At 45.2% G+C, this 21,693-nt stretch overlaps 3 protein-coding genes across 5 annotated transcripts; 2 read left to right on the top strand and 1 right to left on the bottom strand.

The window, feature by feature from the left end:
- The first annotated feature begins 316 nt into the window (after nt 1–316).
- On the top strand, nt 317–4,428 carry AKAP14 (A-kinase anchoring protein 14). The gene is made up of 5 exons (XM_058847663.1): nt 317–1,456; nt 1,530–1,621; nt 1,777–1,956; nt 2,936–2,988; nt 3,880–4,428. Exons 1-5 carry the CDS (start codon nt 1,078–1,080, stop codon nt 3,965–3,967), a joined length of 792 nt encoding a protein of 263 aa, XP_058703646.1. The 5' UTR covers nt 317–1,077; the 3' UTR covers nt 3,968–4,428.
- Nucleotides 4,429–4,573: 145 nt separating this feature from the next.
- On the bottom strand, nt 4,574–11,356 carry NKAP (NFKB activating protein). The gene is made up of 9 exons (XM_058847662.1): nt 10,973–11,356; nt 9,625–9,705; nt 9,156–9,229; nt 8,829–8,948; nt 8,009–8,054; nt 7,714–7,829; nt 7,489–7,564; nt 6,884–7,033; nt 4,574–5,590 (listed from the first exon to the last, which is right to left on the bottom strand). Exons 1-9 carry the CDS (start codon nt 11,218–11,220, stop codon nt 5,416–5,418), a joined length of 1,086 nt encoding a protein of 361 aa, XP_058703645.1. The 5' UTR covers nt 11,221–11,356; the 3' UTR covers nt 4,574–5,415.
- On the top strand, nt 11,294–21,268 carry ZBTB33 (zinc finger and BTB domain containing 33). 3 transcript variants are annotated; one of them, XM_058847659.1, is made up of 2 exons: nt 11,294–11,433; nt 16,261–21,268. In XM_058847659.1, the coding sequence occupies exons 1-2, from the start codon at nt 11,406–11,408 to the stop codon at nt 18,300–18,302; spliced, it is 2,070 nt and encodes a 689-aa protein (XP_058703642.1). In that variant the 5' UTR covers nt 11,294–11,405; the 3' UTR covers nt 18,303–21,268. The 3 variants fall into 3 exon arrangements, with proteins under 3 accessions (XP_058703642.1, XP_058703641.1, XP_058703643.1); XM_058847658.1 differs by lacking the exon at nt 11,294–11,433 and adding an exon at nt 13,381–14,743; XM_058847660.1 differs by lacking the exon at nt 11,294–11,433 and adding an exon at nt 15,070–15,215.
- Nucleotides 21,269–21,693: the final 425 nt, after the last annotated feature.

Below are 21,693 nucleotides of genomic sequence, written 5' to 3'. Positions count from 1 at the left end.
TACTCCCATCCTCAGCTGAACAGGGGAGAGAAAACACATTGAAAGGCTTGTGAGTTAAGGAGAGGGAGAGACCATTCATCAGTTACTGTCACAGGCAAATGAGACTTGACTCAGAGAAATCAATTTAATGTATTGACAGATAAGAGGAAAGCAATGAGAAGTTAAAACAAATCATAGAACACCTCCCCCCCCACTCCTCCCTTCTTCCTGGGTTCAGCTTCACTCACTATATTTTCTGCCTCCACTCTGTTGAGCTGCACAGGGTGGTGGGGAACAGGGGTTGTGGGAAATGTCATCCCATGTCTCTGTTGTTCCTTCCTCCTCAGCGGAGGACTCCTCACACTCTTTCCCTGCTCCAGCATGGGGTCCCTCCCATGGGAAACTCCTTCACTAACTTCTCCAGTGTGAGTGCTTCCCATTGACTGCAGTTCTTCATCAACTGCTCCAGCATAGGTCCCACGCATAAGGTGCACTCCTTCAGGAACCAGCTGCTCCAGCAGGGTCACAATTCCTGCCAGCATATCTGCTCCAGTATGTTCTCCTCTCTCCATGGGCACAAAGGTCCTCCCAGAGCTTGCTCCAGCATGGGGTCGTTCCTGGGCTGCAGGTGGATCTCTGCTCCATCATGGACCTGCAGGGCCACAGCTGCCTCACCGTGGTCTTGCAACACAGGCTGCAGGGGAATCTGCTGCAGCACGTGGAGCACCTCGTACCCGCTGCAGCAAGGCCTCTTGTCATCCTGGAAGAGCAGCTGCTGGGAACTCAGTAGCCCATGATCTGAAACCTTTCTGGCTTCTCTCGTGTAGTACCCGTGATCCTTTCCCTCTGAAGGTCCGTGTGTTGCAAGTGCCGCTGTTCAGAGCACCGGGCTGGACAGTTTCTGCCTGGCAGAGCACAGACTGGAGGCCGCTTTAGCTCCCGAATTGTCCAGAATAGCCAAAATACGACAAGCAGAGGATTTGCCTGTCTCCCGGGAGATCCAGAGGATCACACCGTGCTCCCTTGCCGGGAGACAGCCGGGAGGCGTTTCCGCGGCAGGGAAAGCCGAGGCGCTGCCGGGAGCGGCGCGGGCTCGCCATGGTGACGGGCGGGCGCGGGGACAGCGGCGGGCCCGGGCACGGCTCCCCGGGCTCAGAACCTCCCGTGGGACCGGAGTGCCCCGCACGGCCCCGCACGGATCCCCGGCCTGGCCGGGGCAGCGAGCGAGAAGCGCCAAGCGGGGTGAGCAGGGCCGGGGTACGAAGCAGGGGCGGTGAGGGACTGGGGCTCAGACGGGGCCTGCAGCTCCTCTCAGAGCGTTGTTCTTTCAGTGTTTGTGCGTTTATCTCTCTAAAAGTGAAGCCAATGGACAAGGAAGAGGAAAAAGCTGCCAGTGGGGAAAAAGATCACATGCCCCCAGAAGATGAGAGAAGCAGTTCAGAGGAATGTGCTTCAGAGGCCAAGGAGAAAGAGAAAGGTATTGCGTTTGCTCTGCTAGAAGGTGTTAGGGTCTTTTCAGGAGGATTTGTCAGCATTTTATTCTGTTGTAGAAACCCAGCATGTCATCAAAAATATCCCGTGGACCACAGCCAAAAACTTCACAGTGCAGAGAGGATGGCAGCAAATTGAAGAACTAATTTCTGTGAGTCACAATTCCATCCACTCAGGAAGGCCCACCTTCTCACTTAAGAAATATGAAAAATTAAAAAGGAGAGCATCTCTGTTCCTTTTTAGCACCAACCTCAAGTCAGCTCTACTAGACAGAGGGAGTCTTAGTGTAATGTGTTTATTCAACAGACATGGGACATTCATGAAAGCTGGCTTCACCACTCAGAATTTCTTGAGGAAGAAGAACTGAAGGACAGCAAGAGGTACCATTACAGAGTTTGCTGGGGCCTCCCAACACGCAGAAAACCCATCCCACGAGCAACAGCAAGTGTCTACTTTGTTATAGTGATCTCCAAATCCAAACCTGATGTAAGTACTCAGAAATGGTGTGGATGGACTAGTCCTTTAAGGGACAAGAGTACAGTGGCATTCCTGAGGTAGGGAAATGCCAGGACAGTGGAGAGACTGGTGAGGAGCCAGCAGCTCTCATGAAGATGCTGAGAAGGCCTGGACATTGGCAGATCAATGGCAGGAAATTTAGACATGGCCTAATAGAAACCTGCTATTGGTTGGCAAGGGGAGCAAGGCATAGAACAGGAGGCTGGGTTAGTTCCCAAATCACTGACAGAACTTGACAAACAGAATCTGGCAGGATCCTACATCTGCCTTCCTGCTTTTACCATCTTCCCTTTTCAAGCAACAATTGTTCTGGGCAGCTGTAAGAAGGGCTGAGTAGAGGTGAGTTACAGAATGAGGGGTCAGTAGAGAGGGAGTGACACTTTACTCTTCAAGCTATTTTATAATCCCTTCCCTGATCAGCCTGAAGTTTGCACCTGTACAATGAACTCTTGCAACTCAAGAGAAAAAAATGAAATAAATTGCACCGAATAGACTTCTTACCTCCAGGCTTAAGTCATACTGAACCTCAGTGTTTCTACTTAACACTCTATGGATCCCCAAATAATAGTCTGTGGTTTAACCTCAGCTGGTAACTAAGCATCACAGAACTGCTTGCTCACTTCTTCCCCACCGCCATGGGATGGGGGAGAGAATTGAAAGTGTAAAAAAAAGTGTAACAATATTAAAAAATAAATAGAATAATAGTAACAAATTGGGGGGAAAAAATAACAAACTGAAGAAAAACCCTATGAATGAGAAGTGATACAATGAAAACAATTACTCACGGCATGCTAACCAATGCCCAGCCAGTCCCTGAGCAGCATCTTCTCTTCTGCCCCAACCAAATATCTAGATAATTTTTAAAGTAAACAGTAGCTCTCACTTAATTACAATGTATCCTTTTTGATGGGCTGTACAAGGCCTCTGCCCTGTCTCTGATCTCTTGCAGACTGAACCTGTGGAGGTCTTCTACAGACTGGAGTCCAGCAGGCTAATTCGGAGGTAAATGTTACTACTGTTTTAACAAGCTTTTCTGTGGAGGCCCAGGGGCCTGCTGCCGCGGTGCCTTGACTCTGGAGGGGGTGGCACAGGATGGGGAAATGCCCCTATAGATTAGGGGGAGGAAAACCTGGTTCCCATGGGTTTTTGTAGCCACATGTTAGTGCCTTTTGGGTTCTGGTGTTGTAGTGGTTTGAGGGGATTGATGTCACTCTTGTTCAGTCCCCATTTACCATTCATGTACCCTTCCTAGAATGTTCTTCCTTCCCTTAACACCCATTGGCTCTATTTTTCTGCATTGTTCCACCCGTTATCCCCTTGGTTCTCTTGGTCTTTAGTCACTCCCCTGCACCACTTTCCCTTATCTCTGTTGGACCTTGACCCTCAAATCTGCCCCTTTTACCCCGTATTTAACCCTGTGCCCTTAAGCCCAATCTTGGTTCTCGTCCCTGAATTAATTCGAGGCTTCAATAAACCAGTTGTCAGATTACCAAACACGTGCCCATCTTTATCATCAGCATTCTTTAGTGGTGCTCTCTGGGCCCAAGAACGTGGGTCACTCTCTGGGATCCTGTTGTGGCACACAGTGTAACACTTTCCCCCTCCAAAACCAAACAGGGAGCACGATGTAAATAAGTTTGCAATAATAGCAGAGGAGTCAAAGTTGTCAAAATGTTGCTACATGAAATGACCCTGCTTATCACTAGCTTCACCCCCAGAGGCATGAATAGCCACCCTGGGGGCATCTGCATTCTCCAGAAACTTGTCCTGCTTTACATGGGTCTAGGTGGGGGTCTTTATTGCTATGTGGTGAATAAAGGCCAGTTCTCAGCTGACCAAACTTGGATTCAGTATTATGCTTAAAAGCTACCTTCTTTTTATTTCGTTCTCCAGGCCAGAACAGTGCCAGTTTAGAGAAAAGTGGCTTCAGGACATAATTGAAAATAAAATAGCATGCGCAGAAAGACTTGCTTCCCGATGACCAACGCCAATTCACCATTACCAATACTCTGTTGTGGAGAACCAAATAAACATGTTGAAGAAAGAAAAGCTCTTCCTTAGCAGCATTTCTACTTTGTGGATAGATAAAAAGCATTGAACCTGTGCAAAATCAGCTAGGTCCTGACATGGCAGCTGGCTGTGTGTGACAGTCTCTGGCAGGTATGGCAGGGTGGAAGGACCTGGCAGGGCAGCAGGATGGAACTGGGTTCCAAGTGTAAATGTGAAGAGGCAGCTGGGTAGGATTTGTTGTTTGTGAATGCCAGGTCTGTGGAACTCCAGGGAAAACATTAACGGACTTTAGGACTTTTATTTTCTTGATACAAATATACACGATATCTCTGCTGCTAGACTTAGAGGACAAAAAAAAAATAAATTTAGGAGAACAAAAAAGAAACAACCTACCTCTCAAAACCATTTTGTTTTCAAAAACATTTGAGAAAAAGAAGCTCCAGGAGATATGTTTGGAAATATGCAGTGGAATCAAAGATAACCACCACATAAGGACTGCCTGAGCAAAGCTCCAAGCACAGAGTTTAAAAAAGCAAGCCATGTAATGCTGCTGAAACAGACCAAAGTAAAATACTGCAGGAGTTAAAACAAGGGTTTAATCTAGAACACTTCCACAAACAAAAACATTTCAAATAAATTGAAAGATACATCCTTGTTACCACCTGTGTACATCCAGGGGTTCCAGTCACTGCACCCCACTGCACTGATGCCTATGTATAACATAGGAGAAAAAGAAGCAAGCAGCTTAGCTCTTCACCATGTGTTTCAGTGGATTAAAGATCAGACCCTCCTATTACTGTTACTTTACACCTCAGTTTCAATCTGCTTGCTCTAAAGTAACTGAAGCCCATCTGTATTAAATTACAAACTCATTTACAAAATATTTACACATCTGGTTTGAATCACAAACCAAACTCAACTGCTTTGAGTAAAAACCTAAATCTAAAAGACTTGTGAAAAAATAGTGAAGTAGACAGTCCTGGATCTTAAAACAGGAACTTAGGAGTTCCTTAATTTTTGCTACTGGTGCTAGTAGCTTGTTAAAGGTCTTTCTCAAGCTAAATGATCTGATGATTAATACAAATAAATGGAATAAAAAAATCTCACTTATTGGCATTAGGAAAGTCTTCCCATGGGATCCTTTGGCTTGTCTGATTCAAAGCAAGCACAGAACATTGACACCTCTAATCTTCCCCGCCTTGCAGCCTTTCTCTTTACAGGAATTCCTCGTAGATGGTAAACAAACCATCCAAGAAAAACTGATGAAAAAAGCTGTTTCCTAGACACAAGTAATCCACTCCTGAGCCTTGGCCCTGTTGGGTGAAAGGTGCTGCAGCACCTGCAGCTTTTTTCAAATCACAACTGGACTGGGCTAGCTGCCACGTGGTGCAAGCTATGGTGTACAGTTCAAACAAAGCACTATTTTTCCTCTTTGCCTTTAGTCTTTCTGTAGACCATCTCTCGAAAGCTTGCAAGGATCTTATTCTCTCGTTTCCTCCTCTCCTCCTGGTTGAAGGATGCCAGAGCTCTCTTCTCATCTGCGCTGTAGATCTGGTTCTCTTTACGCAGACGCACAGCTTCCATGCGGCGATGTCTGTGGGGGAGAAGAGGGGGTATGTCAGCATGGGCAGAGGGTGTGAGTGTCCTGTCACAGCTTCCAGCCATCAACTGGCTTGGATGTGTTCAGGGGCTTTAAATAAAGATAATGAAGTACCAAGGCCTGAACAATAGGCCCTGAGACAAAGTTGACCTCTAGGTGGACCTTCCAACAAAATGTTATATTTGTATCCTGTACTCAATAAGGCAATATGCATTAGTGAAATATGTATAAGAATATATTTATCTTTCTGCATTTAGAAGCCAGACAAAGGCATGAAATCAGACATCTGGCCTTGTCTGAAGGTATATGATCAAAACCAGCTCTCTTGGTTCCTCCTCAAGCCCTGGCCAGGCGTTGGGTGGAAGCCAAGAGGAGGATGAAACCACATGGTCCTGCACTAGAAGCTGTGTACACTCGTTTATTTGACAGTATAAAAGCTGGGCCTTCTCACAGTGAAAATGGAGGCCTTGCCTACAGGTGGACACACCACATAGGAATTCCCAGGAATGATTCTCCAATCCTTTGTTGTGACTGGGGCTTCCCAGCTGGTGTGCCTATCTGGACGATGGTAAAGTATTAGGGTACCTGTATGGTCATTTATCTTTCTTAATCACTCAAGGCAATCTTTTGCAGTAATGATTAGGTGCATTACTTAGCTTATTCTTTGTAATGCTTTGCAGTTTTGCACTCTAGCAAATTATTACTTACTGCTTAAAGTTGGTATCTGCATCTTTTGTGCTGACTCTACCAACTGGTAAAACAGATACCTAAATTAGATAATCCAAACTGCACACTAACCTTCCCAGGAAGAAGTGTGGCAGAGCAAGGAACTGATTTCTGGGGGTGTCTGTTTTCAGGCAGTCAGGCAGAAGCCTCCCATACCCCCAGTGTCAGCTGCTGGCTCACCAAAATTTAAGTGAGATTCCTGTTGGTCATAGAGAAAAAAGTGCAGCCAACCTCTCACACATTTATTTGTCTCCTGCTGAAGGGCCAGCACATCCCCAGGTCTGTCCCAACAGACCTTTGAGCCATCTGACACAAGCACCTCCTCATTTGAAATCATTAGAAGAATACTGCCTGTGAAGAACTTTTGCTCTTGAGGAGAAAATATCCTTGAAAAACTCACTATCCATCTCTAGCAATGGGGAGTTCAGTGTAGATTATTGCAAGCAGAGCACCTTCTCCTCTATACTTCCAAGTAGAGCTTGGAAGCAGTCTGCTATTCAGCCAGCAGTGAAAGCAGCTCTTGAAAATTCCACTGAACCATTGCCATCATGAAAGCCATACCTGCTGCCACTCATGACATAACCAGAGCTCTCAAACGACGCAATCTCTTCACTCGTCAAGCCGATTTCACCTCTGCGGGGAATGCGTTTCCCTGCTTTTACGTACTCTGCCATGGCTGCACCTTCACCGGGCAGGAGGGCATGTCCATAGCTAAAAAACCAAAAGTGGTGATTTCAATAGTTTCAGATAGAGAGAGCCTGAGGTAAACATCCAGCTTCCCTGTTCACTACTATATACAGCTGCATTTTAAAACACTTTCCTATTCTTTACCACATATTAGCCTGTTTCTTCCTTATGGCAACAGTAGCAACAACATCTTAAATTATCAGCTGAGTTCATTTTGATGACATTATTGAAGTCACAATACTGCAGAGCTTTAGAATAAAAGCACTTAAAATTACTTTTTCTAGGAATCAAGGCTAAAAAGCATAAACCAGACTTTTCTACCCAAATTCAGGCCAGGGGAAAGCCTAGCACCACTAGAACTTCTGTCTGAGTTCCTCACACAGAATTTCTCCCTCTGTGTGCCTATTGTTGCAACAGCCCTTTTGAACAGTAGCTTTCACACTTGATTTATTGATGTACCATTAGAGCTGTCTACTCACTTCAAAGGCCTATCATCCTGAGATGCGTGAGTTTTGGGAGCCTCTGGTCCAATCAAACTCTCAGCTTCAGTATTTTCTGCAACAATCAAATAATGAAGAAGATTAATCTTGTGCCCATTGTTCTTTGTTATCAGAAGTGTTACACAGGTCAGCAACACCTAACAAAGAATTCACAAAAAGGACATCAAGAAGTTTCCACCCAAGTTTTAAGTCAGGTGAACTTACTTGACCTCTCAATCCAGAGATCATCCCCATGAAGCAGTTCATCATCGGAATCTTCGCTACTTGAATCACTGGATTCCTTCCTGCTCTTCTTAGCTTTCTTTTTCTTATACTTCTTCCTGTGATAAAGTCAGACAGACATGCTATTTATCAAAATTTAAGATGAAAGAAGGTGCTTGGAATCATACTCAAATGATATTACCCAAGGTCCTCAGGCTCCCTCAGGGCCTGAAAAGAAAACTGGGCGGCCCTCCAGCCAACAGCAGCCTGAATGACACACAACAACCATGACACTTACTTTTTGTTCTTCTTTTTCCTCTTCTTGCTTTTCTTTTTATCTTCATCTAAAAAAAAATGAAGTGAATCTATTACCAAAAAGAAATTATTAGTTATAACATATAAGTAGTTTACTGCCCTGTTAATAACATGGCATGCCTTTTACAGCCCCAGTGTTCATGGAACTGTGGGCTCTTTGACTATCTCAAACCTAACCCTATGTCTAACCAGGGGTGGTGGTTAAGATCAGAATGATGTAGGAGCAGCACAGTTGGGGCCTTGCCAGGATCACCCTGGCATGCCTTTTCCAGCCCAAATGATCCTGGAGCTGCAGGCTCTGTGACTCCCTCAACCCAAACCCTAATCCTAGCCCTAGCCCTAACCCAAACTCAATACTATGGGTTTTCTAGGTCACAAAGATGTGGGAATAGCAATAGTGGCACCTTGCTTGGATTACCTTGGCATGCCTTTTCCAGTCCCAGTGTTCCTGGAGCTGTAGGCCCTTATACTCTCTCAACCCTAATCCTAAGCCTAACCACTCCCCTAACCCTACTGCTAAGAATTACTCTAACCACTACCCATACCAATTAACCTAACTACTACTCTAACCACTACCCTAACACTGAGCCTATTCCCATCACTAACTGCCTCCACCAGAATGTCCTAGTACACACTGATGGGACTTGTTTATACTGGGACAGTGTTAGTAGAAAGCTCCCTGCAGTACTGGTCAGTATGAGAACATATCAAACAGATCTCAGGCATGAGATACCGAGTGGAAGATAAATTCAGAAATCCCATTTCCTGAGGACAGACTGCAAGCTGAAACCCTCTTGTCTTACCACTGGAGTTCTGCTCAGACTCTGAGTCACTGTCACTGTCCTCAGAATGTTTCCTGCGCTTTCTTTTGGATGCTTTACGTTTTTTCTTTTGTCTTTTCTTCTTCTTTTTCTTCTTTTCCTCTAGAAAGTTTTTAAAGATAACATTAGAGAACAAGGAACATCTCGTTCCATGTGTATTCCCTGATTTCCCAAAGCAATGTTTCCCTTTGAGCAGAAGCCCACCCCACTCACTTCCACCCATCTAAGCCAGGGAACCTCCATGCAAGCAGCAGCAGCAGATTCTAAGCCACAGCTTTTCCAAAAAGCTGTGCAAGCCAAACCAAATACCTTCTGAGCTGGAATCCGAAGAACTACTCTTGGATTTGGCCTCTTCATCTTCTACCGGTGTGTGCTCATCAGAACTAAATGAAATAACAGTTTGCTACTTAAGATCTGTTTTGTTGTAGATCTGTTTTGTTGTCAAGATCAAAGATACACATCTGATCAAAGTAATTTTGAGTCAATCCTTGCAAGGTAGCAAAATATTAAATAGCTAATTTAACCTAGGAACTGGCTATCAGAACCACAACACAATAGTCACCTGATCTACAATAAATCACATATTGCATAATTAGTATGTTGGAATTACCTGGTGGAAAAAAAAAAAGAAAGTAGTAATCTCATTATGTTGCTTCAGAAAGGAACTGATACAATATGTATTGTGGCACCATATCTAGAGCAGGGATAAGTCATTTTTATAAACCGAATTGATATGTAATTAATATTATAAAAAACATGAAGAAAGAATATGCCTTACTCTGGGTCTGGAACTTTTGGTGACAGCCCCCAGACTTCAGGTGCCCCCAGTTCTCCAATTCTCTCTCTCTCATTGAGTCTCCTGTAAAGGGAAACACTGTGTGATATATATGGGTATAATTCGCATTTTACTGTATATAAGATCAAGTATAAAAACATGTTTTATGTAAAAAACACAAGCAACTTGAGACTGCAAAAGCAGCTGCTGGAAAACCAGCAATTTGCTCGAGGATAACCCAGCAATTAAGACAACCTCGAGAAGAGGTCCACCCAAGCAAGATAAGCGCTCTAATGACCCGGTGATTAATGCCTAATACTGACCTGATCTGATTCTCCAAGACCAGGCATCTCAATGTCGATTTCCCGAAAAAAATTACTCAGACTCCCTCTCCTTCTGAGAAAAAACTAACCACGATTCTAAATCTCAAAGCCTGCTTCCTCGAAAAAAACACTCAAAACTTCATCTCCTTCTCAGAAAACTCATCAGCAGTAACTGCATAGCCTCGAGCTGAAAAAACTGTATAAAACACAGCTCTGCAAAAGACAGTTTGTGAACTTGGGGGAATCAGTGCAACAGAGGCTGATTCAGAGCTCACCAAGTGCCGACCCCGGGCTCGATGCTGACAGTGATTGTGGCTGTTTCCAAAATTAGATTTTGCAAATTTTTCAATAAAATTGTTATTGATAAATTTGGCTGCATTTCATTTATAACAAAATTGTCTTGATTTGATTTACAGAAGTAGAAAAAAGAAACAGTATACTCCCAATGCAGTTGCATCAAGAAGAAGTACTTTTAAAAAGTGATATGTAGTAGCTCGGTCTATTCATGGAACCACTGAAGAATACCCCTGCTGCCAAGAAGATGATTTACCTCGCCGCCGGTTGCAACCTGGTCGACGCTGACCTCGATTGTGGCTGTTCCAAAATTCGATTTTATAAATCTCTCAATAAAATCCTTGTTGATAAAATTTGGCCGATTTCATTTATAACAACTGTCACCGACGCCTACCACAGAAACATTTTAAGTCCTACATGTTAGTGTTTCGAATCCCCTAAAACAGCTACAAAAAGGGTAAGAAAGAACTCGGAACAAGGAGCAAGCTCGCAGGCCGGCAGTCCGGCAGCAGAGCTCCGCACGCTGCGGAGGATCGGCGGTAGCCGATGTCAACCCCCTTCCACCCGAGCTCCGTCCCCTGCCCGCGGGGAACCCCGGCTGGGAGTCCGTGACGGGGCCCTACGGGACCAGGCCCGGCCGCCTGCCCAGCGCCCGCAGGCCCTCCCGAGAGCACCGTCCCTTCCGCGCGGAGCGGGGCCCGCCAGGGCAGGCCTGACCTCGCACCGGCGCTCACCTCTGCCGCAGGATCTCCTCCTTCTCCTTCTCGTAGTACTCGGGCCATTTGCCGTGGTGGTGGTGCCCGTGGTGCGCGGAGGAGCGCGGCGCGCCGGGGCTCCGGGACCGGCTGCGGCTCCGCCGGTGGCTCAGGCGCCTCGGGCCATTGCGCTCGCGGGATCGGGAGCGGGAGCGGGACCGCGAGCGGCGGCCGCGGCGCTCGGAGCTGGCGGCGGGCGGGGAGCGGGAGCGGGACGCGGGCGCCATGGCGGCGGCGGAGCCGCTTCCGGCGGCTTCCGGCGCCCTCCCGGCCGGGCGGGAGCGGGGCGGGAGCGGGGCGGCCCCGCCCGCGGGGTCACCACACCACCCGCCCGGCCGGCAACGCGGCAGTGGTCGCGGCGGCGGTGGCGGCGGCGGCTCCCTTTGTGCCCCGCGGCGGCCGCCTGACAGCGATGGACGAGCGCACGGCGGCGGCGGAAGGTGAGGCGGCGACGGGGGGCGAGCCGCGGGCGGGGGGCGGTGGCGGCGCGGGCCCGGCTCCGCCCCGCTCAGCGGGCACCGGCGCGGGGCCGCGACCCCGGGAGCTGTCCAGGGCGGCCCGGGAGCAGCATTGCCCGCGGACAGCTCACCGTGTCCCGGCGGCGTTCTCCCTTCTTGGCCGGGCCCGGCACTGCCTGACACGGCCCGGAGCGGGCAAGGCCCGCTTTCGAATGTTCAGCCGCCCCGCACCTCCCGGCGCGGCCTGACACGGCGCTGGGCGCCGCTCCGGTGCGGCGGCTCAGAACCAAACTGCCAGGACGAGAGGAAATGGCCCCAAGTTGCGTCAGGGGAGGTTTATGTTTGGTATATGATTTTTTTTTTTCGTGGGGAAGGTTGTCAAGCACAGGAATAGGCTGACCAGAGAAGTGGTGGAGTCACCGTCCCTGGAAATGTTAAAAAACAACGTGTGGGGATGGCATTTAAGGACGTGGTTCAATGTTGAACATGGTGCTGGTGCTGGGTTCGGGTTAGAGTTGACGATCTTACGATTACGTTTTCCAAGCTTAACCTTTATCTATGAAGATGACACAAATTATGTATTCAGACAAGACACCCACTCTTCTGTGAGCACCCTCAGGTTTGACTACATTGCCGCGGAGCTTTCTTTAAAAACCCCGAGTTTCTGCTCAGCTCAGGAAAGTGCAGTGTAATATCGCTGGGTCTGGCCAGCTCTGTGTGAAAGGGGCATTTTGCACCACCCTGGGAAGCCCATGCTGGTTTATGCTGTCTAGAAATTATGTCAGCGTATGTCAGTCTCTTTTTCAAAAATGAAACAGTATTTTAGCTCCCAAACCTACCATAAGCGGCATTCAAAAAAAATCTGTAAAATGGAGGAAGCCTATTTAAATATTTTTTTTGGCTGCAAGTAACCATGTGCAGAACAGGGAGGGAAAAGATTTACCAGAGATAACACATGTGTGTGGTGTTACTGTCGCCTGTGTCTGTGTGAGGACAGCTCGGCTTCTCCCTTCTTTTGATTATTTTGGTAAAAATAACTAAATGATGACTAAAACATCTACCTCAGGAGTATGCTGCACCTGTGTTACCTAATATTATAAGGTGACTTAAAGTGCTTTTGTACACAAGTTATAATGCTCATGTAGTACATAACAGCATCTACAACAACTACTAATGTCAATAAAAAGGATCACTGGACTCTTAATTCAGTTATATGAGGATTTATATAATGGGATTGGCAGGAGAAATACTCTCAGAGATTTTTTCAAAGCACAAACAGTGGAAATTTGTATTTTAGAGTCTTTCAGAAGCAGTGATGTTTTATTTGAAATTCCCACAGTGGAAGAATATTTCTGTCCTTAAAGGTAGTCTTAGGTAGGATAACTATTGAATTTAAATTTTATTGAAAATCCTTAACTGTTCTACTTATAAAATTTAATTTACTTGAATGTAAAATACATGTTTTCATAATGGAGAATATTACTTTGTCTCTCAAATCTGTCAGCTCTTTAAAAGAATTTTCTATTCTCACAAACTAGATTTTTAAAAAGAGCTTCTCAAATTATTTAATTGAAAACTCATTACTGAATTGCATACTTTTTTGTCTTCTTGCAAAAGCCTGCACAGTAATTTCTTCAAATTTGTACTTTATACTTTCAAGCCTCTATCCCTGAGTTTTTTTGATCACTTCTATACATTAAGATAAGAGTTGCTATTGGGTCTCCTACGTATTTTTTCAGTTCCAATCACACCACTTGTAGTTCTGTACCCTAGGTGTTTCTTGTCATCATCTTAGATAAAATGATTCTTTCATGTTGTTTTTTATATCGTAAGGTTTTATGTGACTTAAATCACCAAACGCTTTCTAGGCTTATCTAAAAATAAAAGTGGACAAAATAACCCCTAAACTAGATGCATCATGGCAAAAAAAAAAATGCACATTGAAATTCAGCTTTCAGATGCAGCAAGATGGTGACAGCTTCAGTGAAATTTGCTGTGCTGGGGAGAGCATTAGCTCTGTCCTGACTGTGGCATTGTGACCGTGGGGTTCAGATTTTATATCTGACAGAAGGAGTTGCCATAGAGAAAAGCTGCTGTGAGAAACGTAAAAGTCAAGGAGATGGTGCAGGTCTCCCAGCAGCTTTTAAATCTGGCAGCATTTCTGTGCCTAAGAATAAGTGGTTCAAACCTGATTTTTGAGATCTGGTGATGCCTCAGGAGCAGGAATCCTTCCAAGTCAGTGCTCACCTGTAGCTGTAAATTTTTCCTGTTGGTTATTTAGTATTGGAAGAGGCAGAGAGAAGTCCTTTAAGCTGAAGGACGAAAGGCTAAGAAATTGTTTAATTTGGGCCATCACACATTTTTGGAGGAGAAAAAAAGCACTGGATTAAGTATTAAAACAATTATAGTATTATTTTCATTTAATATAGCCTCCTGTGTAAAAATTACTAAGAATTTGTATCAAAGGAGAAAAGAATTGAAGGGTCATATAAGGAAGAAAAGCCTATGCTTTCCTTGATGAGCATTTACTCTTATTTATTTTCCTTCAATTGACTCTCTGGTAAAACCTATAAATAAACAGGAACTGGTTTTGTAACATTTAAAATGAAGGCTCACGTCAAAAAGGCACTTCTGCTACTAACTATACAAATACAGGGAGCCTGGCAAGTGATTTTCTTGCTAGAAGAGCTCATGAACCTGGGCAGGACCATTTCGTTGCTGATTTATGTAGTGAGTGAAGGATTGCAGTCATTTCTGCCAGTGACTGCGGCCTGTTCCCATTTTTCATCTAACTTGACAGGACATTTGTTCTTGTCAAAGTTCTTGAATCTTAAGAAAAATCAGGAACCCCTGTGGTACAAGTTCACTGAATGCATAGGGAAAAAAAAAAAAAGTAACAGATCAGTAACCGAAGATGAAAAATATCTTTTATGATCTTAGTGTTCTTCGAGCATTCCTGAACAGCGACAGTTTCCAAGAGGCCGCACTGTGCCTGTGTCACTTTGGTGGCTACATGTCCAATGTGCTGAGAGTCGCATTTTGTCGAATGTACTTTGTGTCAAAGCCGTACATGTCTGTACAGCTGCTGGCAGAATCTAACACGTGTCACTGTGGTGCAAAGAATTCCAAATAAATGCTCCCGCAGCCCGAGCAAGGGTGCTCAGGTGTGGTTCCAGCGCCCCTCGGTGCTGGGCGGAGGTGCCGGTGCGTCAGCGTTGGCAGAGCAGCGCCAATGCCCCCGGGAAGGAAATGAGACTCAGCGGGAAACAGCCTCCACGGCCTTATCCGCACGGTGAGCCGTAAGGCAGGTGTCGGGTTTACTGCCGCCTCCGCCCGGGTCACGGAGCGCGGGGAGCCGGGCGCCAATTGCCAAGGCCGCAGCAAGGCCCGTGCGCGGGACCCGAGGCGTCCCAAGGCCTGCGCTGAAGCAAGGTCGGGGCCACACACTCGGCACCTCGGGGTCTGCGGGCGGCCTCCTGCAGGCGGGGGGCGGTGACGCGGGCGGCGCGTCCCAGGCGGTGTCCGGAGCCCCTGAAGCGCCGAGCCCCGCGGCCTCGGGGCTGCCGGCGGCGGGAGAGAGCGCGGCAGGCCCGGCCCGGGGCGGCAGCGGCGGGAGCGCGGCCCGGCCCCGCCCCGGGCCGAAGGTTCCCGAGGCCGCTCGGGTCAGAGCCGAGGGCAGCTCCGGCAGCGCCCCCCGGCGGCGGTGGAAGCGGCGGGTCCGGCGGTGCGAGAGGCGGCGGGGCCGCGGCCGGAGCGCGGCGCAGGTAACGCGGGGAACGCGGGCTCGGGGGGCTCGGCTGCTCCTCTCGCCCCGCTGGGGGCTCAGCGAGCGGGGAGCGGCGGAGGGACCGCCCGTCGACCCGGGCCCGGTGCTGCCAGGCCACTCCCCGGGCCCGCCGCTGTCAGCGCCGCCGCTCCCCCTCGGCCTCCGGCCGCCGACCGGCCGCTGCTGCCGGGGCGGCGGCCCCGCTCGGAGCGCGCGTTCTCACGGTTAAGCCCCCCGGGGTCGCGGGGGGAGCCGGGCGGGACGCGCTCCCCGGGCCGGCGTGCGGCGGCCGCGGGGCTCCGGCCTCGGCGTCTCATCCGGCCCGGCCTGCGGAAATAAAGTTTTAGGGGTAAAATTAGAATCTGCGGCTCGGTGTTCTATATTTTGGTGTGTTTTCCAGCTTATTCGGGGACTTTGAATGGGCAGTGCTGACAGATGGGTTACTTTGACTTAGGAGATCTGTTTTGTTACGGGGCTGCTTCAGTGTCGAGGTTTGAAATACAAAGCCTTGCAGGTATATAATATGGGTAAAAAAAAGTTAGGTTTTTTTTTCTGGAGAAGGAAGTGCATTACCCATAGCGTTTTCATGAACAGTTGACTGGTAATATACAGATACACAGATTCTGGTGTCTGGCCATAAATAACTTCATGTTATTGGGCTTTCTCATAACAATTTATGGAACATTTCACAATTAAAGAGAAATTACTAATAATGTGTAAGGCTGCTTGAAGGACCCAAAACTTCCATCCTCTTGGTCTTGTAGTTAACCTTATTTGCTATTGCTTAAGATGAGATCTTGTTTCTCTGTTTCTCACCTTGTAAGAACAGAGGATATATTAAGAATTCCACTTGTGTAGAAAGGGAAAGGACAAACAATAAGAAACAAATTTGCGGAGTGCAGTAGCACATAATCTTCTGAACAATATCTTTTTTCTTCTTTCCTAAAGAAGGAATAGGCAGTAAATATGTGAACATTGTCATGCAGTTAAAACTGTAAATCTGCATTTTTACTAATTTGATATCTTTTGCTTTCCCTTTGTAGGAATGGAGGGGAAGAAACTTATTTCTGCAACAGACACACAATATTCTAGCGTGCTCCTTCAGTCTTTGAATGAGCAACGTGGCCATGGACTTTTTTGTGATGTTACAGTCATTGTGGAGGACCGGAAATTTCGAGCTCACAGAAACATCCTTTCAGCCTCAAGCACATATTTTCACCAGCTTTTCTCAGTGGCTGGTCAAGTGGTTGAGCTGAGCTTTGTAAGAGCAGAAATTTTTGCAGAAATTCTAAATTATATTTATAGTTCCAAAATAAACAGTGTTCGATCTGACTTACTTGATGAACTGATTAAATCAGGACAGGAGCTGGGTGTTAAATTCATAGCTGATCTGGGTATACCTCCAGCTGAAGGGAAAAATGTGCCAGGCGAGGTCAAAGACAGTGCTTCAGAAACTTCAGCTTCTAGTCCAAATCAGAGAGATGCTGAAACACAGGTAACTGTCATCAGGCCAGAGGGTCAAGAAGCAACAGATGGGATGCCAGTTATAACACAGTCGTTCTCCTTACATGGCATAGAATATGAGACTACAAAAATTACAGTGAGCGATTCGGATGATGAAGATGATGATGTAATTTTTTGTTCTGAAATTGTTCCTCCAAAAGAATGTACTAAAGACAAAAATGCTGCAAGCCAGAACCAGCCTTGCTCAAGTCCAGCTGGAACTTCTGACCAAAAATCCTCTGGCAGTGGTGGCTCTCCCCATTTGACAAACACCACAGCAGCTCAGAACCTCACTTTGTCAGCCAGTCAGCTAAGCCCAAACCAAACACAATCAGGTGCTGAATCACTGGTCTCGGCAACACCGCAGCATTTTACGCCTAATATCATTGTGCTAAACAAGCCTCTGCTTAACTCCTCACTTGGTGCCAGCTCCTTGCATCAAACACATGTGACTCCTACAATTAATTTACTGGAGGAGAACCAGCAGCCATCCAATAATGGCTCTGTAACTGAAGTGGAAGCAACTGCTGTTGATGAAGAAGAGGTTGTTGAAGATGATGTTGATATCATTAGCTCCTCTAGTCCTGGTTCGGTCAGCAGCAGCTCGTTGGTTCAGCAATCTTCTGTTCCTAAGGCAGTGAGCACTGAAGGATCCGGTGTACAGAAAAAACAGGTTGTTACATTTTCACAAGAGCCGTCTGCTAAACCTGGAGAATTTAAAATAAAAATCTCAGATGTCCTTTCTGGAAACAACAAGGAATTAAGTTCAGGTCTAGCATCAAAGAATGTGGCAGATGGACAGAAAATCATAACATTAGATACAGCAACTGAAATAGGAGGCTTATCTACAGGCTGTAAGGTTTATGCAAATATCGGTGAGGATACCTATGATATAGTCATACCTGTAAAGGGTGATTCTGAAGAAGGGGAAGCCAAGCCTGATGACACACCCAAAAAGTCTGGTGATGAATCTCCAAAGGGGAAACGCATGAAAGTAAAGCATGATGACCACTACGAGCTCATAGTGGATGGCAGAATCTACTATATTTGTATCGTGTGCAAGAGGTCGTACGCGTGTCTGACGAGCTTGCGGAGACATTTCAATGTCCACTCCTGGGAGAAGAAGTACCCGTGTCGCTACTGTGACAAAGTTTTTGCTCTTGCAGAGTATCGTACCAAGCATGAACTTCATCACACCGGGGAGCGAAGGTACCAGTGCTTGACGTGTGGCAAATCTTTCATCAACTACCAAATTACGGCCTCCCACATAAGATCAGTTCACAGCCAAGACCCTTCTGGAGACACCAAGCTGTACCGGCTGCACCCCTGCAGGTCCCTGCAGATCAGACAGTACGCCTACATTAGTGACCGCCCCAGCAGTGTCCCGGTGATAAACCAGGGTGGAATTGTCTATCGTGTTGGCTCAGGGAAGGATGGCACTGAAGGAACAACATCCAACCCTCCAGCCAAACAAATCACCTGGGATGACATTTTCGTTCCGCAGGGAAGTGAAACAATTTTTAAACAAAACCCGTCGGAGGGAAGTACTGAATTTGAGTTTGTGATACCAGAATCTTACTGAAATGTTTGAAATGCTGGAAAAAAGATTCAGTGCAGGAACACAGGTGTTTTAACTGAACTGTTGAAATTGCTGTAAAATCGAAGGTTAAACTCAAAAGAAGTTAATGTGTTTTACCAGGTTACCAATTGGTAGCACTAAGTTGGACCATGTTAACTGCAGTGATTTGTGGAAGCAATTAATCAGAAGATTTACTTGAATAGAGAGTAAGACATTGCTAAGGTGCTAGCAGTGTTTCCTGGTATGTTAAATTTGCTCAAAACATGAGGATTTGTGGCTTGAAAATGTACAATTTCTTCTAAAGAGCTAGAAATATTTCTAAAATAATTGAGGTGTTTCCTGTACCCATACTTACCATGTAAACCCTTTCTTTCATGTTAGCACTTTAATGCTGAATTCTGTTTAGATGTTAACCAAGAAAACAGTAAGACTTTTTCATCATAGTCTCTTGGTCATGGAACCATTTAAAAAAAATAATCCCACAACTCACATTTGGGAACAAGGGGCTAAAATACATGATCCCCTACTACACTGGAATAGTCTGTTTTTGAGCTAGCATCTTAACTCTGCTTGTATAAATATTATGAATCTGTCTTGCAAAAAGTCTTGTCAACAAGCAATACTCTATTAGGGCTAACTTGAACAAACTTTACTTACGCTTGGCAGTATGGTGAGCAAAGTATTCAGTGTCCTGGACCATGATATTTTACTCCTTTTGCAATGGGAAAAAACCAAACTCCACAAAGCTCAAAGAAGCTTAGAACACTTAGGTAGGAGCTAATTTTACTTCTTAAAGCTTGAGAAACATTGTTGCATTTTCTTACTTCTGGAAAAAAATGCCAGTAGTTAGTTTTATATAAAGTACTGTTCCCTTTTTTTTCCCCCCACTTCAAGAAGAAGGGCTTCAAAGGCTGGAATTTAAAAATTTGTTGTAATTAATTAATTATAATTAATAATATTATTTGTTTTTATCTGAAGGCTTCTCAAAACTATGAGTTCATGTAAGTGCTGTTTTGATGTAGCACTGAGACTGTTGAAGATCTTTTATGCCTGTTTGGCTAGATCAGGTGAAACAGGGATTTGGATTTCCCCCCACATTTGCCCACATTTATACATTTTGGAAGATGAGGACTAAACCTACAACCAGAAAATACCCTTTATTCACCATGACCCAAAGTATAATTTCTCTGCAGTTGTCTAGCTGTCAGCTGTTTCCAAGTTTGGGTTTATTATGTTGCCATTTTATTCTCCTTGCAACTGGTGCCTGTTTAAGCAGTTAAAAGATGAATTAGATGTCCAACTTGATCATGCAATGGTAGAGAAAAACAGCTGTTTACAGGAGTCATAGTTTAGCATTTCAGAGTTAGTGACTTGTTGAATTTTTGTAAATGGTAGTAGGAAAACTCAGATTCTAGAGGTGACTGGGAAAGACTGTTGTGTATAGTACTAGTTATGGCAACCTTTCATTGCTTAAATTGCTGTTACAGGTTTCTCTTTTTCATGTTTTAAGTTAGCATCTGATTTTATGACTTTCAAAGTTAAAGGTTTTAAACATATAGTACTCTTCACAGAAAGGCACTTAAATGGTAAATGGCTCAAATATAAGTTGAGCTACAACAAAGATACCAGAAATCCATGTGAGCAACGATGGGAAGAGGATTTGTTTACATGGTGCATGTAACGCTCAGCACTTCTCTTTTGTCAGCCAAGAACATGATATACCTGATTATTTCCAGATCATATTGCAGAGCCCTTTGAATACAATGGATCTTGCTTTAAATGTGGGATGTAACTGAGGTGTCATTTCTGCAGTCAAACATTATCCTGATGTGACATGAGTGTGGGTCGCCTGTGTGGGCACAGGCGTCTCGGCTGCAGCGGCTGGTGCTGTGGTGGGACTTCCTGAACTTTGTGACGAGACAAATGCAATGTTATTTTTGTTATTGATATGACACACGTTTAATCCCAGAATAGTCTTGAGCTGGAAGGGATCCACAAGGATCATTGAACCCAAGTCTTAAGTAAATGGCCTGTGGGATCTGGAATTAAGCATACATTACAAAGTGTAGAGTTAAACATAATGGCTATCACTATTTGCTGCCGATATATTTAAAACCTTAAATTAAACTGTGCCTAGTAAAGGTCTCTTTTTGGAGGAAAACTGGAAAATTAGGGCTTTGTAACTATTTTTGCTGGAAGACTCGTGCTTGCATGTGTCTCAGGGTCTTCAGTTTTCCTTGGAAGTGATTTTTGATATCCAAAGTCCAGAGGTATTTAAAGCATTTTTTTTTAATTTCACTTCTGGTATTTATTGGTTTGGAAACATGTTAAATCCATTCTTTGAAAACTTTTTATGGGGCCATGAGTAAGCTTTTATATTTAGATTTCTGGCTATTGCACTTATGTTTGTGTTTTTGTTTGTTTTTGTAAGCATTTAACTTCCAGTTTAACTTAACGAAAAATTTTATGTAAATATTAAGAAATTGGCTTTGGGATAATGCAAGAAAAAGGTTGAATCTGACAAAGCATTTATACAGAAATTAAAAATTTCAAAATTTCATTTATTATGCATTTAAAACCATTAACAGATCTGCTGCAGAATATGGTGATGGTAGCTGCATCCTCACTGTCCAGTTTCTTTGGGGATTCATACCGTAATATTCCACTATGTGAACTAAATAAATATTGAATAACATCTACTGCTTATTTATTTTGTCTGTTAAGGCATGCAGCTTATATAAAGATGCAGAAGCTGACAACTATATACATTGAATTCCGACTTCTACAGCTATTGCCTAGGAAATGTTCTGTGTGAAACATTCCTTGGTTTTTCCCGGTCTGTGATGTATATAGTTGTACAGTCTTTCCTTAACATACTTTTTTAAGTTGTGTCCTACTTTTCATTATTCAATACGTGATATTAGTTCTTAGAGCTTTCTATGGCAAAAATAAAAATGTTTAATTCTCAAGATTGGTGTAGTATATTTCTTTTTGATGGTAACTCAGTTTCTATAGTTTAACATGTTTGTAGCTTTCTTTTCCAGGTCTTTGGGCGTAGCAGGGAACCCACTGTTAGCGGGGAACAGGGAGAGGTGTTTTTACTTGGGCCTTAATTTTGTTTGTTTTGATACTGTTTAATTGGTTTTGTAGAACACTTTCCACTAAAACAAATTAGCACAAGTCCAGTGTGTTGTGAGCTAAATGCTGCAATAGATGGGGTAGATGGGAACTCTCAGGACAGGCAGAGCTCCTGTGGAACAGTCTGACCAACTACTGGCATTGCAAATGAGCTCAAAGTCAGAAAAATCTTACCTGGTGACCAGTAAAACGTACACAGTGACCAGTGCAGTGCTTCCAGCTCACTCATGGTTTGGGCTCTTACCAGCCACTGACT

Source organism: Poecile atricapillus, chromosome 12, assembly GCF_030490865.1.
Source record: "Poecile atricapillus isolate bPoeAtr1 chromosome 12, bPoeAtr1.hap1, whole genome shotgun sequence".
Taxonomy (NCBI): Eukaryota; Metazoa; Chordata; class Aves; order Passeriformes; family Paridae; genus Poecile; species Poecile atricapillus.
This window is presented reverse-complemented; position numbering and strand designations above follow the sequence as displayed.

What these genes read in the sequence shown, in the direction of transcription:
- AKAP14 (XM_058847663.1), top strand. Translation starts at nt 1,078, where the DNA reads ATGGTGACGGGCGGGCGCGGGGACAGCGGCGGGCCCGGGCACGGCTCC. An exon ending in TCTCCAAATCCAAACCTGAT is followed by an intron (nt 1,957 to 2,935) that starts GTAAGTACTCAG and finishes GATCTCTTGCAG; the next exon opens with ACTGAACCTGTGGAGGTCTT. An exon ending in TCCAGCAGGCTAATTCGGAG is followed by an intron (nt 2,989 to 3,879) that starts GTAAATGTTACT and finishes TTCGTTCTCCAG; the next exon opens with GCCAGAACAGTGCCAGTTTA.
- NKAP (XM_058847662.1), bottom strand. Translation starts at nt 11,220, where the DNA reads ATGGCGCCCGCGTCCCGCTCCCGCTCCCCGCCCGCCGCCAGCTCCGAG. An exon ending in TCTCTGGATTGAGAGGTCAA is followed by an intron (nt 7,565 to 7,713) that starts GTAAGTTCACCT and finishes TGATTGTTGCAG; the next exon opens with AAAATACTGAAGCTGAGAGT. An exon ending in TATGTCATGAGTGGCAGCAG is followed by an intron (nt 5,591 to 6,883) that starts GTATGGCTTTCA and finishes TCTCCCCCACAG; the next exon opens with ACATCGCCGCATGGAAGCTG.
- ZBTB33 (XM_058847658.1), top strand. Translation starts at nt 14,701, where the DNA reads ATGAGACTCAGCGGGAAACAGCCTCCACGGCCTTATCCGCACG. An exon ending in TCCACGGCCTTATCCGCACG is followed by an intron (nt 14,744 to 16,260) that starts GTGAGCCGTAAG and finishes TTCCCTTTGTAG; the next exon opens with GAATGGAGGGGAAGAAACTT.